This window comes from Loxodonta africana, chromosome 11 (genome assembly GCF_030014295.1).
Source record: "Loxodonta africana isolate mLoxAfr1 chromosome 11, mLoxAfr1.hap2, whole genome shotgun sequence".
In the NCBI taxonomy this organism is placed as follows: Eukaryota; Metazoa; Chordata; class Mammalia; order Proboscidea; family Elephantidae; genus Loxodonta; species Loxodonta africana.
Genome location: NC_087352.1, coordinates 12,670,677 through 12,688,746, shown reverse-complemented (window position 1 = coordinate 12,688,746; position 18,070 = coordinate 12,670,677). Strand labels below are relative to the sequence as shown.

Below are 18,070 nucleotides of genomic sequence, written 5' to 3'. Positions count from 1 at the left end.
TAAATATTAACCCAAAACTCAGTGCCGTCGAGTCGATATTACAGCCAAGAAAACCCTACAGGGCAGTTCTACTCTGTCACATGGGGTCGCCATGAGTTGGAATTGACCCAAAGGCAACGGGTTTGATTTTGGTTTATTATGTTCTAGGACCTAGGGACTCAGTGATGAGTCACTCTTCTCAGGTGTACAGCCCACAAGCCGTATCTACAACTCAACACACAGTAGGTGCTCAAAACTCTACCATTCCTTGAGCCACAGACACCTGTGATCCTGGTCTGAGACCCTCAAATATTGCCTGGTATGCCCCATATATTGCCAAACCAGGTCATTTGCAAAAGAAGGAAAAGAATTTTCCGCCAGGAAGTTGGGAACTAGGAAAGGATTGGAGGAGAAGGTGGGATTTTGTCTCTGATTTGCTGTGTGACTTTGGGAAACTCTCTTGACCTCTCTGGCCCAGGAGATGGAAGGGAGAGGAAATGAGGTCAGGATGAAGGCAAGTAATCGGGGAGTCCCAATTCTCTCAAAGCCTCTAAACCTTCTCCGCTAGTCGGGGGAAGGAGAGAATTCCAGGGGTAGGGTTGTCTCGATGAGAAAAGAGATGAAGAAAGAAGACGGAGGAACTGCCTGGAGGAGACAGAAAGCCTTAGAAAAAAGGCTGGGACGGGAAGGGTGAGAAGGGGAAGGAGGCTTAGGTGGGTCCCTAAGCCCTGAGATTCTCAGGGGTGGCTCTGAGAGGCCAACACACATCAGGGTCAAGTCAGTAAGAGAGATGGGAAAATACAGAAGGTGGAAATGGACCGGAATAGAAGGAGAGATGAGCACAAACGGAAAATGGAAATGAGGCAGAAACAGGAAAGAGATGGAGGTAGACTTGCCAGATGTAGCAAATAAAAATACAGTCCGCCATCTGAAATTTGAATCTCAGATAAAAAACCAAAAAACTATTTTTAGTATATGTATGTCCCATGCAGTATTGGGGCTATGCTTATATTAGAAAATTATTCGTTGTTTATCCGAAATTAACATGTAACTAGGAGCCCTGAATTTCATCTGGCAATCCTAGATGGAGGGGAACAGAGAGAGAGAGACCTGAGGGGCAGGAAAAAACCCAGGAGGACTGGCCAGAGGTGCCAGGACTTCTGGGTCCACCATCTGGAATCCTAGTGTGGGCATGTCTAGCCTGCTATCCCTCTCTCTGCCCTTTGGTCCCTCCTCCCTCTGCCCCTTGCTTCCCCTTCCTCTCCCCTTCTGTTCCCCCCTTCTTCTGCCCCTTGGTCTCCCCTCCTCCTGTCCTTCAGTCTCCCCCTTCTGTCCTAGGATTCCCTGTTTTCCTCAGTCTCCCGTTCATGCAGCCCCTTAATCTCCTCACCTCTCTTAGTTCTTCAGTCTTTCTCTACACCCAGGATTCTGCCTGACATCAAAGTGGTTGAGTCACTTCTGTTCTCAACCCCTCCTAAGTCATCCAGGGGTAACTGATCTGTGGGGGCAAGGCCTAAGAGGCTGATGAAGGGGAGTTGGGGAGTGCACCCAGGGACACTACTCCTTCCTCAGTCGGGACTGATGAAGCTTGGGACTGGGAACAAGCATCGGGAAAAGGAGACATTGTGTCAAGTGAAAGCTCCACCAGCAAGACTTGGAGGTTCCGGAAGGCTCTCTAGAGCTCTCCATTCTCCTGCCTCCACCTGCTATGCCTTCCACAGCTTAGTCTCTAAAGGGCTGCCTGGTGGTGCGGTGGTCAGTATGCTTGGATGCTAACCGAAATGTCGGCGTTTAAAACCCACCAGCTGCTCCATGGGAGAAAGATGTGGCAGTCTGCTTTCATAAAGATTACAGCCTTGGAAACCTGTGGGGACAATTCTACCCTGTTCTATAGGGTCGCTATGAGTAGGAATTGACTCGTTGGCAATGGATTTGGTTTTGGTCCTTCTGGCATGCCCCTTCCAGCACCTGGGCAGGTCTCTGTGTCACTGTTTCTGCCCTTCTGTCCTTTGCCTCTGCCTTTTTCTCCTATCTACCTCAGTTTACCTTCTGTATTTCTCTCTCTGGGTGCCCGTCTCGCTCGATCTTCTATCCTCCACCCTCCTTTTTTTTTTTTTTTTTGCATCTCCATCGCCTCGTGTCTCTGCAGGGTTCTGTCTCTCTCCTCATCTCTGCTAGGGGGTGGGGTCTCTCTGGGCATCTCTGAATCACCTTCCCTGTCTCCGCATCTTTTTCTCCCTGTCTGTGTCTTCCCCACTGGTCAGTTGCAGAATGGAATCCACCCGGGGCAGTGTGAGCAGAGACGGATTTATTAAGGGACACAGAGGCCTCTCCAAAGAAACTCTAGGTTGAGCCTCCAGGGATACTGTCACGAAAAGGCTGCCCAAGAACAGGTCTCCCCTTACGCGGTCAGGAAGCTGTCCACACAAACACACTGCCTCGCAGGGACAGACACCTGCAGAGCAGATGCTACGCGGAAGCCTCTCTCCTCCGCTAACTTTAGTTAAGAATTCAAGTTTCCCGCGGAGGCATCTGATTGGTGGACCCTAAAAGTTGCCCAGAGCCCTAGCTTCTGAGAAATGTATTCTGGGAAATGTAGTTTTTTTCCTTTCTAGCCTCTAGAATCACAGGAAGGGATAAGAGAGTAGAATAGACGCTGAGTAGAATAGGTGTTCATGGGGCCCATTCTTCTCTATTATTGTGCGCGCTCTCTCTCACGCGTGTTCTGTCTGCCAGTCTGTGTTTCTATGTGCATTTGTTTCTCACTTTCAGTCTTTCTCTCTGTGTGTCTCTGTAGTGAGTCCCTGGGTGGTGCAGTTTGTGCTCAACTACTAACCAAAAGGTTGGTGATTAGAAGCCACTCAGCGGCACTGCGGAAAAAAGGCCTGGCGATCTGTTTCCATAAAGATTACACCCAAGAAAACTGTAGGGAGCTCACTTCTACTCTGTAACACACCAGATTGCCATGAGTTCAGCAATCGACCCCACGGCAACTGGTATGGGTTTGGTTTTTCTATTTGTTTAGTGCCCTTTTTGACTCCATGGTTTTATTTCAACCTTTCCATTTCTGTGGGCTTCTCTGTCCTCTTTCTTCGTTACTACTACCTGATCAGTGCTGATCCCTACAGTCTACTCACCTCACTCTCACCCCGAATCCCAGCCTCCCCCCCACATCCAGCTCCAGCATTGAGGGGAGTCTCCCTATTGACTCCTTCCTCCCTATTCTAGCTGAACCAGAGGCTCAGAACCATAAGGGAGGGGACGGGGGAGGGGGAAGGTGTGGGGCCCCCCTGGTTCCAGAGACAAGCCAGGGAGAAGACCTATACATGGGTGTTTCTTAGCGGCCTGCCCTGCATATAGGGAAGATACAGCCGTTGCAGGTAGAATGTGAACCCCCAGAGACTAGTGATCCCTGGCGGGAGCTGGAGTGTCTGCAGGGATGGGTTTTATCATTTGGGTTCGGGGATGGAGCCATCTGCCTAATGTAATTGATTACCCAACCTGCATGGCTTTACTGGAAGCTATGGCCCCTTCAACCCCTCTTCAGTGTTCTCCCCCTCATCTAGTGACCTTAGAACTGCAGGGAAATGGAGCTGTGTCCTTCTCAGGAAGGAGTAATCAGCAGGCTGCATATTCATTCCACAAATATCTACTAAGCACCTGCTGTACATCAGGCTCGTGGCAACCCTATAAGGTCGCTGTGAGTCAGAATTGACTCAACGGCAACGGGTTATACATCAGGCATAGGAGAAAGATACAGCAGTCCACTTGTGTAGGGATATACAGCCTTGGAAACCCTATGGGGTTGCTCTGAATTGGAATCAACTTGCCAGCAATGGGTTTGGTTGGGTTTATACATCAGGCAAGGAACCCTGGTGATGCAGTGGTTAAGAGCTCACCCACTAACCAAAAGGTTGGCAGTTCAAATCCACCAGCTGCTCCTTGGAAACCCTACGAGGCAGTTCTACTTTCTTCTGTAGGGTCAATATGAGTCGGAATTGACTAGACAGCAACAGGTTTGGGTACACATCAGGCAGCAGCCCTGGTGGCTGTATGGTTAAGCACTCAGCTGCTAACCAAATGGTGCAGTTCGAACCCACCAGCCGCTCCTCAGGAGAAAGATGTGGCAGTCTGCTTCTGTAAATATTCCAGGCTTGGAAACCCTATGGGGCAGTTCTACCCTATCCTATAGGGTCACTATGAATGCGAATCTGTTGGATGGCGCACAACAAAACATCAGGCGGGACAGAGGTGGTTCAGTGGTAGAATTCTCCCCTTTCATGAGGGAAGCCAGGGTTCAATTCCCAGCCAATACACCTCATATGCAGCCACCACCCATCTGTCACTGAAGGCTTTCTTGTCGATACGAGGCTGAACAGGTTTCAGGGGAGCTTCCAGACTAAGACAGACTAGGAAGAAAAGCCTGGCTATCTACTTCTGAAAATCAGCCACTGAAATCCCTATAGATCACAACAGTTCAATCCCCAGCTCACCATGGGGATGGCCCAGGACTGGGCAGAAGAAGGGGTGACTAGACTTGGTGGGCGAGTGGCAAGGCCGGACCTTGGCGGGCCTTCAGGGCACGGCCAGATCCAGGCGAGGAGAGGGTGTGGAGTTCTGTGGTCAGTCTTGAGCCTTCGGCCTGCGACTGGGGGCTGAGGAGGGGCGTCACCAGATGGGAGTGTGAGGTGTGGCTAAGGAGTCCAGGGATTGAGGGACTGGGGCCAGGGTTCACGCAGGGGCCGGAAAGAGGATGCAGACGAGTAATCTTGTAACTAATCCCGGGAGCAAGCGGGAGGTCCGGAAAGTATGGAGGTGGCTCCTCCAAGCGCTCAGGGGTGCACAGGATGGCAAACATAACAACACCTGATGGACACACAATTAAACTCCTATTGCAGAATGACACACCAAATGGAATAAACCAAGGAAAACCTGTGGCCATCAAGTCTGACTCATAGTGACCCTACAGGACAAAGTAGAACTGCCCCTTAGGGTTTCCAAAGCTATAATCCTTAAGGAAGCAGACCACCACGTCTTTCTCCCATGGCATGGCTGGTGCACTTGAACCGCCGACCTTTCCATTAGCAGCCGAGTATTTAACCACTGTGCCACCAGGGCTCCTTACCATATAAAAAATATATATATAGAATAGCCCACCCTTAATAAGCCCCCCACCACGAGCTAGGGAGCTCCGGTGGCGCAGCGGTTAAGAGCTCAGCTGCTAACCAGAAGATCAGCGGTTCGAACCCACCAGCCCATAAGTGGGAGAAAGATGTGGTAGTCTGCTTCCGTAAAGATTACAGCCTTGGAAACTCTATGGGGCAGTTCTACTCAGTCCTATAGGGTTGCTGAGTCGGAATCAACCCTACAGCAATGGATTTTTTTTTTTCCTGACTGTGAGCTGGGCTCTATGCCTGGCACCTGGCGTGCACCATGTCCTCGAATCCTCACAACACCCTTAAGGTTGCTGTTAGGAGCCCCCTACTCTTGGTGACCCATGCACAAAAGAGAGAAACGCTTCAAAACACTACCCAGTCCTGGGATCCCTGTGACTGGTTTTCATTGGCTGATTTTTGGACGCAGGTCGCCAGGCCTTTCTTCCTAGTCTGTCTTGGTCTGGAAGCTCCACTGAAACCTGTTCGGCACCATAACAACATAAAAGCCTCCACTGACAGAAAAGTGGTAGCTGTCTATGTGGTGCATTGGCCAGGAATCGAACCTAGGTCTCCCGCATGGAAGGAGAGAATTCTACCGCTGAACCACCGCTGCTCCCCTAAGTGCCCTGTAGGTTCTGGTCCTTAATACTAGGCTTGAGTCTCAGTTTACCTGTCGGAACAGACAGTCTGAGCCCATGTCCAGTGAACACCCTGGAACTGCACACAAAATTGTGTGTGTTTACATATAGCTTTTATCAGATTCCTCAATGTGTCCCCAAAAAGGTAAGAGAGACAGAGGTGCACAGAGATTGAGGTAAAAAGAGACCTCAAATTATATCACTCCCTGATTACAAACTCTGCCCCCCAGTGGCTTCCATGTAAAATCCATACTCCCCACCTTGGTCTGCAAGGTCCCACTCCACCTGAGGAACGATACTCAAGCCGACTTCCTGGAGACCCAGGCTCAGCCTGGCTTGTTCTCTTCCACCCCACACCCCCCCAGCCCTCTCTTCCTCTCTCGCCTCATCAAACACACCAAGTTTTCTGCTGCCTCTGAGCCGTTTTGCATTTGCTTTTCCTTTTCTTTCCAATTCAAAACCAAAAACTCCTAGCCAGTTGTGTCAAGTCAACTCCGATTCCTGGCCACCCCATGTGGGTCAGGGCAGAGCTGTGCTCCATAGGATTTTCAATGGCTGGCTTTTCAGAAATAGATCGCCAGGCCTTTCTTCCTAGGCACCTCTGGGAGAACTCAAACCTCCAACCTCTAGGTTAATAGTCGAGCCTGTCAGCCATTTGCACTACCCAGGCACTCCTCCTTCGAACTCAAGACACCCCTAATGGACAGGGGTCTTCCCTGAATATCCTACCAAAAATAGCCACAAACTCTACCCCATGCCTTCCCATCCCACCTCAGCGTTTAGACCCTGTTTTAGAGTCTTCGTAACACTTAACACCATTCATTCATTTCAACAGATATTTATTGAACATATGGGCCAGATACTGTTCTAAACACAGACACAGCAGCAGTAAACAGGACAAAAGTTCTTGCCTTTAGGGCGTTTATACTCTGAGCCTCTTAACTTTTCATGTATTTGCTAATCTGTTGTCTTCCTCCCGGGCTGCACCCCCAGCTAAAATGTTTACTCCCTCAGAGCAAGAAGCATTTGTGTGTAATGATTAGGCACTTCTAAAAACGTTAAAATGTATCGTGAACAGGACCTTCACATAGTCGCAAAATATTATTCCACAGATTAATCGGTCGTTATCTGCCGAGTCGGCACCGACTGATGAGGACCCTGTGCACAACGAAAGGAAATGCGGCCCGATCCTGGGCTTCCCCCAGACCAGAACACTGTAATCCATAGGGTTTTCACTGACAGATTTTCAGAAGTAGACTCCCTGGCCTTTTAATCTGAAAGCTCCTCGGAAGCCTGTTCAGCATCCTAGTAACACAAACCTCCATTGATAGGTGGTGGGTGTGCATGAGTTCCATGGGCTGGGAACCAAACCCAGGTCTCCTGCCTGGAGGGCTAGAATTCTGCAACTGACCAACCACTGTCCTCTTCCCTATTTGCTGTTGTTGTTGTTAGGTGCCGTAGAGTTGGTTCTGACTCCTAGCAACCTCATGTGACAGAGTAGAACTTCCCCATAGGGTTTTCTAGGCTGTAATCTTTATGGGAGGAGATTGCCAGGCCTTTCTCCCAAGGAGCTGCTGGGTGGGTTCAAACAGCCAACCCTTTGGTTAGCAGCAGAGTGCTTAACTGTTGTGTCACCAGGACTCCTTATCTTCCGTATTCATTGCTCCGTAATTAAAAAGACCCTTCTGTGAATTTGTCGTGCTGTGGTGGCTTGCATGCTGCTATGATGCTGGAAGCTATGCCACCTGTATTTCAGATACCAGCAGGGTGACCCGTGGTAGACAGGTTTCAGCTGAGCTTTCAGACTAGGACATGCTAGGGAGAAAGGCCTGGCATTCTACTTCTGAAAATCAGCCAATAAAAACCCTGTGGATCATGGAATATTGTCCAAGACTTTGATTTGCTTACTTTGTGGTTGTTGTTGTCATGGAACTTATATTCTTTTTTTTTTATTGTGTTTTAGATGAAGGTTTCCAGAGCAAATTAGTTTCTCATTAAATAATTAATACACATACTGTTTTGTGACATTGGTTGCCAATCCTATGGCAAGTCAACACTCTCCCCTTCTTGACCTTGGGTTCCCTATTACCAGCTTTCTGGTCCCCTCCTGCCTTCTTGTCCTTGTCCCTGGGCTGGTGTGCCCATATTTAGTCTCATTTTGTTTTATGGGCCTGTCTAATCTTTGGCTGAAGGGTGAACCTCAGGAGTGACTTCAGTACTGAGTTAAAAGGGTATCTGGAGGCCAGACTCTCAGGGTTCCTCCAGTCTCTGACAGACCAGTAAGTCTGGTCTTTTTTTGTGTGGATGTGAGTTAGATTTTATTCTACATTTTTCTCCAGCTCTGTCTGGAACCCTCTATTGTAATCCCTGTCACAGCAGTCAATGGTAGTAGCTGGGCACCATCTAGTTATACTGGCCTCAGTCTGGTGGAGGCTGTGGTAGTTATGGTCCACTAGTCCTTTGAACTAATCTTTCCTTTGCGTCTTTGGTTTTCTTCATTCTCCCTTGCTCCAAATGGGGTGAGACCAGTGAGACTCACTTACTTTGCATGTGTCATCAGGAGGGACTGATCGATGGAGGACACCATGCTTGGTCAAGCAGAGGGTCAGCAAAAAGAAACAGACCCTCAATGAAACGGATTGACACAGTGATTGCAACAACAGGTTCAAACATAGCAATGACTGTGAGGATGGCGCAGCACCAGGCAACATTTAGTTCTGTTATACATAAGGTAGCTATGAGTCGCAGCTGACTCAGTGGCACCTGACAACAACAACATTTTTACTATGATTATTATTTTGTGAAACTTTTGTTTCAGTTGTTGTGGCTCAGAGTGGTCCAACTCATGGCCCATATGTACAGAGTAGAACTCCTAGGTAGGGTTTTCAGGGCTGTGACCTTTCAGAAGCCGATTGCCAGGGCTGTCTTCCCAGGTACCTCTGGGTAGGTTTGATTTGCCAACATTTTGGCTAGTGGCCAAAGATACAGATACATGTGTGTATTGAATCATGATGTAAAATGAATTTCTCACTGTGGGTTGCAGTTAAAAAAAAAAAAAACTGAAAGGAATTAGATCCAGGAGAGGAAATTGCAGGCACAGATTTGGGACAAAAACAGGGCAAGTGGGAAGGGTGGAGGGGGAGAAGGGAAGAGAGAGGGAAGGAGGGAAGGGAAGTTGGTAGAGGGAACAGGAGATGGGATGGAGGAAAACGTTGGAGCCAGGCGACACAGGATCTACAAGGTTCTGGTAAGGATTTGGGCTTTCTCTCAAGGCCACTAGAGAAGTATCTTATTTACCTAAATGGTGCTGTGACAAATACCACAAGTGGATGGCTTTAAAGAACAGAAATTTATTTTCTCTCAAATTAGTGTCTTGGTCGTATAGATTCCTCCCTTGTCAGTAGTCCTGGGCATTCCGTGGCTCCTTGGATCCTCACATGGCATCTATCTTTCTCCATGTGTGTATGCCTCTGTGTCTACACTGGTCTTTTTGTAGCTCAGAAGTGATTAGGTTTAGGACCCATCCTACACTGGTATGTCTAGTCATCTAGTGCTGCTATAACAAAAATACTGCAAGTGGGTAGCTTTAACAAACAGAAATGTATTTTCTCACGGTTTAGGAAGCTAGAAGTCTGAATTCAGGGCACCAGCTCTAGTGGAAGGCTTTTTCTCTGTCAGCTCTGGAGGAAGGTCCTTGTCTCTTTTCAGCTTCTTCCTCAGTCATCTTCATGTGGCTTGGCATCTATCTTCCCCATCTCTGCTTGCTCTTCTGTCCTAATCTATTCTTTTTGTGTCTCAAAGGCGATTGGCTTAAAACACACCATACACTGATGTGGCCTCTTAACATAACAAAGAAAATCCATTCCCAAATGGGATTACACCCATAGGTATAGGGATTAGGAGGAGCCCTGGTGGTGCAATGGTTAAAGCACTCAGCTGCTAACCGAAAAGTTGGCAGTTCGAACCCACCGGCTGCTCTGCAAGAGAAAAGACCTGGTGATCTGCTGCTGTAAAGATTTATAACCTAGGAAACCCTATAGGGCAGTACTATTCTGTCCCACGAGGTCTCTATGAGTCGGAATCAACAACAACGTAGCGGTTAGGATTTACAACACATGTTTTGCGGTCTCTATAAGGCAGTTCTTCTCTGTCCTATAGGGTCTGTATGAGTCAGAATCGACTCGACATCACTGGGTTTGGTTTGGGTTTTGGGGGACACAATTCAATCCATAATAGGAGCCACAGCAAGGATGGTCAAGGTCAGGATTATACTTTAGAAAGTTCCCTTTGGAGGTTGGAGACAGTGAGGCTGGGGCCAGGAAGTCAGGGGCAAGCTGGGGCAAGACCTTGAAGAAGGAGAGGAGGAGAAGGATGGAGAAATTTTGGTGACAGACTAGACAGGCCTCGGAGACCGGTGGGCAATGGGGGTGGTGAGAAGGACAAGGCCCACGTCTCCAGCCCTATAACAGGGTATATAGTGGAGCTGGGCCTGAGATGGGGGTCCAGAGGCTAGTAATCTTGGGGATCAGTACTAAGGGCAGTTAGGGATGTGGCGGGTACCTGGGGACATCTTAGGGAGAAGGTTCTAGGGACTACTGGACACGTGTGAGTCTGGGGCCCAGAGGAGAGGGCTGCAGAAACACAAATAGTGGTGGGCAAGTTTTGGGGGTTTTGTGTGTGTGTGTGTGGTGTGTTTAACCCTAGGAAGATATGATTTTTTTTTTATTTAACAATCTGTTATCAAGGAATACCTTAAGTGTGTGTTGGTCTTTTCTCTTGTTTTGGAAAATTGCTGCAGGAGCTGAAAAAGATTTTCAATGGCTGATTTTTCAGGAGCAGATAGCCAGGGCTTTCTTCCAGGGTGCCTCTGGGTGAACTTGAACCTCCAACTTTTCAGTTAGCAGCCAAGCATGTTAACCATTTGCACCAGCCAGGGAGTCCTTGCATTAGTAAGGAAGAATGAAAGGGAAGAAGGAAGGGAGGGAGGAAGGAAATATTCCTCTGTGTTTGCTTTTCTGCTTTGTCTCCCATCCTTTTCTGTTCTATTCTGTCCTGTCCTGTTCTGTTCTAGAGGGCACAGGTCGAGCAGGACGACAGCCAGCACATAAGCCCCTGTGCAGAAGTCTCCGGTGGCCCCTCCAGACCCACTCTGCCCCTTCTAAAAGAGAGAGAGATCAGGGTATGATTCACTGGGTTTCCTTACTGTCCTCAGCTCCTGTCACTACCCTGCCACTTCATGTGTCTGGTGAATGAATGACTTCATTCATTCAAAAACAGCAAAAACCTGACAACCACTGTGTCTTTCTCGAGCCGTTTCATCTGAGCCCCAGACCCACTGAAAACCCTGTGGAGCACAGTTCTACTCTGACACATATGGGGTCACCATGAGTCAGAATCAACTTGATGGCAACTGATTTGGGCTTAGGAAGGAGAGTGGGACCAGTTCTTCACCCGCTTAGAATCACAGAAGGAAAACTGGATTCACTAAGGATAGACCTAGAACCCCACAGAGTTCCCGTTGAATCCTGAAGCGTGGGAGCTTTACGCTGAGTCCCCGGAACTACCATCCCCACCATGGGAATGGGAACCTACCATTTTTGGAGGCTCTGAAATTTGCCCAGCAGTCTCCTGGACACCTCACCTTGGATGACGTCTCCAGACCCTTCATGTTCCCGTCATGCCATAATGACCCCAGATTATCTCCCCTCAGTTTTCCAGGTCTAAGGGGCCCCACTGCTCTCCCCCAGTACGGTACCACCTCCTTGTGTTTGCCGTAGTGGCTGCCCACACTTGACCGGTGGTCCCTTCGTGAAACGCTTTCATCACCCAGATTGAAGGATCATCTGTTACCTGCCCGATGCAGCCCCTCAGAGGGAAGTAAAAGGGGGCACCCTGAGCAAAATGCAAAACAGAACTCCAATTCTTAAAAAGTCCAGACTTACTGGACGAATTGAGACAGGAGGACTTCCCCGAGACTATCGCCCTGAGATCCTCCTTAAACCTTGAATCAAAATTATTTCATGGGATCATCTTTTAGCAAAACAACAGACTGGCTCTAGAATAAATAACGTCACCCACGAGTACTGCTCTCTTTAAAAAAAAAATCTACAGGGGATCAAACCGTCAACACTTGCTCTAAAGCAGAGATGAGAAGGCAAGGGAGCAGGGAAACTAGATTACTGGAAACAGAACAACCACAATGGAAATAATGAGAAAGCTGACACACTGTGTTAAATGTCGCCAATTTCACTGAGCAAATTGTGTAGAAATTGTTTAGTGGGAACGTAATTTGCTCTGTAAACTTTCACCAAAAACACAATAAATATTATTTAAACAAATAAATAAAAGGAGGCACCCTTTCCTCCAGCCGATTTGCCCATGTGTGCACATTTGCGGTATACAATGGAACAGGTTGGGCTCCATTCAATCACGGAGCCCAACAAAATGGTAGGCGCCTATGGCCACACACAGATGGGGGAAGCACGGGATGTCCAACATCCAACCTGCTCCACTGTATAAGTTCTGGACTGCGAAGTTTGGGACTTCCTTTTTGCCTATTGTTTAGTTTAACTTAGCTAGTTTGGGGGGACTTGCAAGCAGAGATCTTTAACTGGGGTTTTTGGTTCTGTGTGAGGGGAGCCTGAGGGTAGATTTCCGAATCTGAGAATGCACGATAAAGTTCAAGTTCTCACCAGCGCCTGCAGGCCCTGAACACTGCCCTCACCCTACTTACCTCTCTGATCTGCTCTCTCCTTCGGCTAGCCTCCTGCTTGTTCTGCAAACACACCACCTCCATCCCCATCTCAGGGCCTTTGAATGCTCTGTCCCCTCTGTCCAGAGTACCCTTCTCCCAGATATTCTCACAGCTTTCTCGTTTGATTTGGACCCTGTTTAAGTATCACCTCCTCAGAAAGGATATCCCTGGCTTCCTCTTTCACTCTCCATTCCCTTTACAAAAACAAAACTCAAACAAATTGCTGGGGAGTTGGTTCTGATTCATGGCAGCCTCATGTGCTTCAAAGCAGAGCTTCCCTCCCACAGGGTTTTCTTAGCTGTAATCGTATAGAATCACATCGCCAGGCCTTTCTTCTGCAGCACTGCTGAGTGGATTCAAACCACCAAGCTTTTGGTTAGTAGCCGAGCACAATCTATTTGTACCACTCAGGGACCTTCTCCATCCCCTTAACCTGCCTTATTTTCCTCCATGGCGTTTACCACCTACTTGACATTATATTATTTATTTATTTGTAGACCCTGGGTGACACAAACAGTTAACATGCTCAGCTGCTAACCCAAAGTTTGGAGATTTGAGTCCACTCAGCTGCGCCTGGGAAGAAAGGCCTGGCCATCTACTTCCAAAGGATCACAGCCACTGAAAACTCTGTGGAGCAGAGTTCTACTCTGACACACTCATGGAGTCACCATGAGTCTGACTCAAGGGCAACTGGTTATCATTCATTCATTCATTTTATTGTCTCTTCACTCCCTCCCCTAGAACGGTGTCTGGCACATAATAGGTGCTCAATAAATATTTGTGTACATATGACCATTTCCCTGGGGTGAGGATCATAATTTTCATCACCTCTCCAATGGGCCCTGGGATATCCCAAAGTTTTAAAAGTATTCTAAGTTCGGTTCTGGAAGATGCATGGTCATGCAGGGCGGGTGGGGGACCCAGGACAGAGCCTGAGGAAGGAGTGAAGGGGGAATCTGGGGTCCAGGCAGAGGGTAGGAGAAACTCGGGGACCCGTCCACAGGTGACCCGTGTTAGAGGATTATGGGGGCAGGTGGTGAGAGGAACTCAGGACCCCCCCTGCCCCACTCCGCCTCCTGCTTGTGGGAAAAATGCAGTGCCCCCACCACTCCCCCAGTTTGTCTGTCTGGTGAGAAGAGAGACACACCAGACTAAGTGATTGCAAAAACAACAAAGAAACGCTCTTTAATGACCAGAGCCCAAGCTGAAGCCCCTGGGCCTGAACTGAAACCCAACAACTTAAAATGCCAACAGGGCTCTACTTTGCCCCTAAAACAAAAACCAAGGCAGTTGCCATTCCCTTCCGGGCATTAGAACCTCTTTGCTGCTGGAGCTTCTTTGGCATAACTATTGAAGGTTGAAAAATCAAGAAAAAAATGATCTTTAACCAACTATCATGATTTGGGGTGGGGGGGTGGTTGTCTCTCTCTGGGAGAAATGACGCATCGGTGATTTGGAGTCAGGGTCAGGAAAGAAGTAGGCCCAACAAGGGGAAGAACAACCAGAGGGAGGAGAAAGATGTTGGCTCACCATTCCAGGATAAGCCTGACATGACATGGTGCCCCAATGACATGATGTCCCTCCAGCATCTCCCCTTTCCCTCTCCCAGCTCCTGGCGCATGAGCTGCTGAAGGCGGGGAAGGAACGATCCAGCGTGGTCCCCGAGGAAGCGGTGGGTCTTCAGGTGAGTGAAGAAGGTGGAGAAGGCAGTTCTCAAGTGGAGCCCCCAACTTGAAGGCCTTGAGGTGGAGGGTCCAAGCCAGCCTCGGTCACTGTCTCCAAATTCTGAGGGCTGCCAGGGTAAGCGCAGTGGGGTCCTCTAGGTCCAAGGATCCAAGAATTTCACAAGGAATGGAGCCCTGGGACTGAGATGTCGAAGGGGAGAATGTCCGTGAACTTGGAAGATCATGAACTTCAACCCAGAAGGAGCTGCAAGGCTGTGAGGTCAAAGGGGGCAGGGCTGGCCTGGCTTTCCCACAGGCCCCTATGATTCGGGATCCAGCAGGGATGAGTTCTGAGGGCCAAAGACTCCAAAGGGCAGGGGATCCAGGGAGGGTTTAAGGGGTGCAGATCGTAGTAGCTCATGGTCCTCAGCGCTTGACCTTGCGGCCAGCCGAGTTGCGCCCACTGCGGCGGTAGAGGGACTGTTGGCCGCCGTTGAGTGGGCAATACTTGAGCGTGTGGGCCTGCCCCCCAGTGGCACCACACAGGGGACACACGTAGTGCCTCAGGATGGGACACATCACCACGCCCTCTGGTGTCTTCAGCTGGTGTGAAGAGTAGACGTGGCGGGACTCACCGTTGTGCTTGCAGAAATTGCACAGGTTGGACAGGCCCCCGCTGGCCCCTGGCCCTCTCAGCACTCCCGGCCCCTCATTCCGCCCCAGCGGTGGCCCGGGTCTTGCCTCTTCAACGCTTTGGGCCTCTGGCCTTTGCCCCTGACTCTGGATCAGCTCCAATACCACCTGGCTCAGGTTGAAGTAGTCCTTCCACATGTCAAAGGGGGGCAGCTGCATGGCGCCGGGGCGGGGTTGGTGGGTAGATGGAGGGGGGCTGGGGCTGGGGAGGAGTAGCAGAAGCTGTGCAGAGCAGAGAGGAGCTGCACCCCCCTTTATACTCCCCAGAGCCCCTTCTAAGCAAAGGTGGAGCTTAGAATTTAAAGGGCCCACTCCCTACGTGTGACCCCCATCTGACTCTAGTCACTCAAGGAGACCCTGCAGGAGGACAGTACCCTGGTCTCGGGTTTCTGCTCTACCTCCAAGGTGGTCTGTAACCTCCAGGAAGAACCTACCCATCCTTAGTCCTCAGTTTCCCTATGCATTCAATGATGCTCCACGTTTGCTAATGCCTCCCGCCCCCTACCCTCCCCTTCTCCCGGACTAGAGGGCCAGCTGCCCCCTCCATATACCCCAGAGCCATTTCTAGTAGCAAAGTTGAGTGCCATCAAACTGATTCCAACTCATAACAATTCCATGTGACAGAGTAGAACTGCTCCCATAGGTTTTTTTCAGGTTGCAATCTTTATGGGAGCAGATCGCCAGGTCTTTCTCCCACGGAGCTGTTGGGTGGGTTCAAAGCACCAACTGTTTGGTTAGCACCCCAGCACTTAACTGTTGCACCACCAGGGTCAGGCACTGTGCTACACTGTTACCTGCATGATCTGATTTAATCCCTGCAACAACTCCATGAGATCAACACCTTTAAGATCCAATTTTATAGATGAGAGCTGAGGATCAGAGATGGAAACTAATTGAGCCAAGGTCACACAGCATGCAAATGGCAGAGCTGGGATTCCAACCCAGGTCTGTGGGACTCCAAAGCAAACCTTCTTCCTACCACTTTTGTTGGTTTGTTTGTTTTTATTGTGCATTAGGTGAACATTTACAGAGCAAATCAGATTCTCATTCGATAGTTTGTACATAAAGTGTTTCATGAACTTGGCTTCATTCCCTACAATGTGTCAGCACTCTCCCCATTTCTGCCCTGGGTTCCCAATTTCCTTTCCTCCTACTTTCTACCCCTTCCTATCGTCTCATTTTTGCCTTGGGGCAGATGTTGCCCTTTTGCTCTGTATACTTGATTGTTCTAAGGTGCACGTTCCTCTCTCGGGTGTTACAGTCTATCTTATGGGCTTGTCTATTGTATGGTTGGAAGGTGGTCTCCGGGAAGGGCCCTCTTACTTCTTTTGGATTAAAACCTTTTCTTTCATCATGTCTTACAATGTTGTGGTTGTTGCTATTAGCTGCCATCGAGTTGGCCCCTCACTCATGGTGACCTCATCTGTTACAGAGTAGAGATGCCCCATAGAGTTTTCTTGGCTGTAATCTTTATGGAAGCAGATCGCCGGGCCTTTCACAGAGCCACTGGGTAGGGTCGAACCTCAATCCTTTGGATTAGCGTCTGATTACAAACCACTTGTGTCACCTAGGGTCCTTACATCCTGAACTCCAAAAAAACACCTCTTGCACCGGAAGAACTAGATGGTGCCCGGCTACAACTGATGGCTGCCCTGAGACAAAACACAACAGAGAACCCCTGAGGGAGCAGGATAGCAGTGGGATGCAGACCCCAAATTCTCATAAGACCAGACTTAATAGTCTGACTGCGACTAGAAGGACCCCGGTGGTCATGGCCCCCAGACCTTCTGTTGGCCCAGGACAGGAACCATTCCTGAAGCCAACTCTTCAGACATAGATTGGACTGGACAATGGGTTGGAGAGGGATGGTGGTGAGGAGTGAGCCTCTTGGATCAGGTGGACACTTGAGACTATGTTGGTATCTCCTGCCTGGAGGGGAGATGAGAGGGTGGAGGGGGTTAGAAGCTGGCGAAATGGACACAAAAAGAGAGAGTGGAGGGAGGGAGTGGGCTGTCTCATTAGGGGGAGAGTAATTGGGAGTGTGTAGCAAGGTATACATGGGTTTTTGTGTGAGATGCTGGCTTGATTTGTAAACTTTCACTTAAAGCACAATAAAAATTATATATATACATAAAAAACAGAAACAAAAAAAAAAAACCTCTTGCCCTTGAATTGGTTCTGACTCATAGTGACCCTATAGGACAGAGTAGAACTGCCCCATAGGGTTTCCAAAGAATGGCTGATGGATTCCTTTTGTGTTTAGCAGCTGAGCTCTTAACCACTGTACCACCAGGACTCCACATCCTGAACTAGGAGGCACTTATTCAACAAATGTTTATTAAATGTGTGCTCAGTAAGGAACCCTGGTGGCACAGCAGTTAAGCACTCGGATTCTAACTGAAAGGTCGGCAGTTTGAACTCACTTAGCAGCTCCTCAGAAGAAAGACCTGGCAATCTGCTCCTGTAAAGATTACAGCCTACTGGAGAAACTCAGAGAGTATGGCTCCCGGACACCCTTTTCACTCAGTACTGAAGGCACTTCTGAAGTTCACCCTTTGGCCAAAGAATAGACAGGCCTACAAAATAAACAATAACATACATAGCTCAAACATGTATATGAGACTAAATGGGCACATCAGCCCGAAAGCAAAGACAAGAAGGCAGGAAGGGACAGAAAACCTGGACGAATGGAAATGAGGAACCTGAGGCCAAGAAGGGGAGAGTGTTGACACATCTTGGGTTTGGCAACCGATGTCACAAAACAATATGTGTATTAATTATTTAATGAGAAACTAGTTTACTCTGTAAACTTTCACCTAAAGGACAATAAAATAAAGATTACAATCTAGAAAACCCTACGGGGCAGTTCTACTTTGTCACATGGGGTCACAATGGGTCTAAATCCATTCTATGGCGTCTAACAACAACACAGTGCTCACAAACCTCATAACCACTCAAGAAGGTGAGCACTTTCATTTCCATTTTACAGAGGAGGATATTTCACGGAGCTCAGAAAGGTTAAGGAATGTACTCAAGGTCACACAGGAGGGAAATGGCAGAGCTGGGGTTGGTACCCAGGTCTGACTCCAGCAATCCTGGGACTTGATCTTAAATGCAGCGGAGGATGTTGGCATGACACAGTCTCACTTAGAATGACCTCCACCGTCCCAAATCCTTCCCCATCTT

General features: G+C 48.8%; 1 protein-coding gene across 1 annotated transcript; it reads right to left on the bottom strand.

Moving 5' to 3' along the window:
• Nucleotides 1–14,617: 14,617 nt before the first annotated feature.
• On the bottom strand, nt 14,618–15,043 carry NANOS2 (nanos C2HC-type zinc finger 2). Its single transcript, XM_003406665.1, has one exon. It carries the CDS (start codon nt 15,041–15,043, stop codon nt 14,618–14,620), a length of 426 nt encoding a protein of 141 aa, XP_003406713.1.
• Between the last annotated feature and the right edge of the window lie 3,027 nt (nt 15,044–18,070).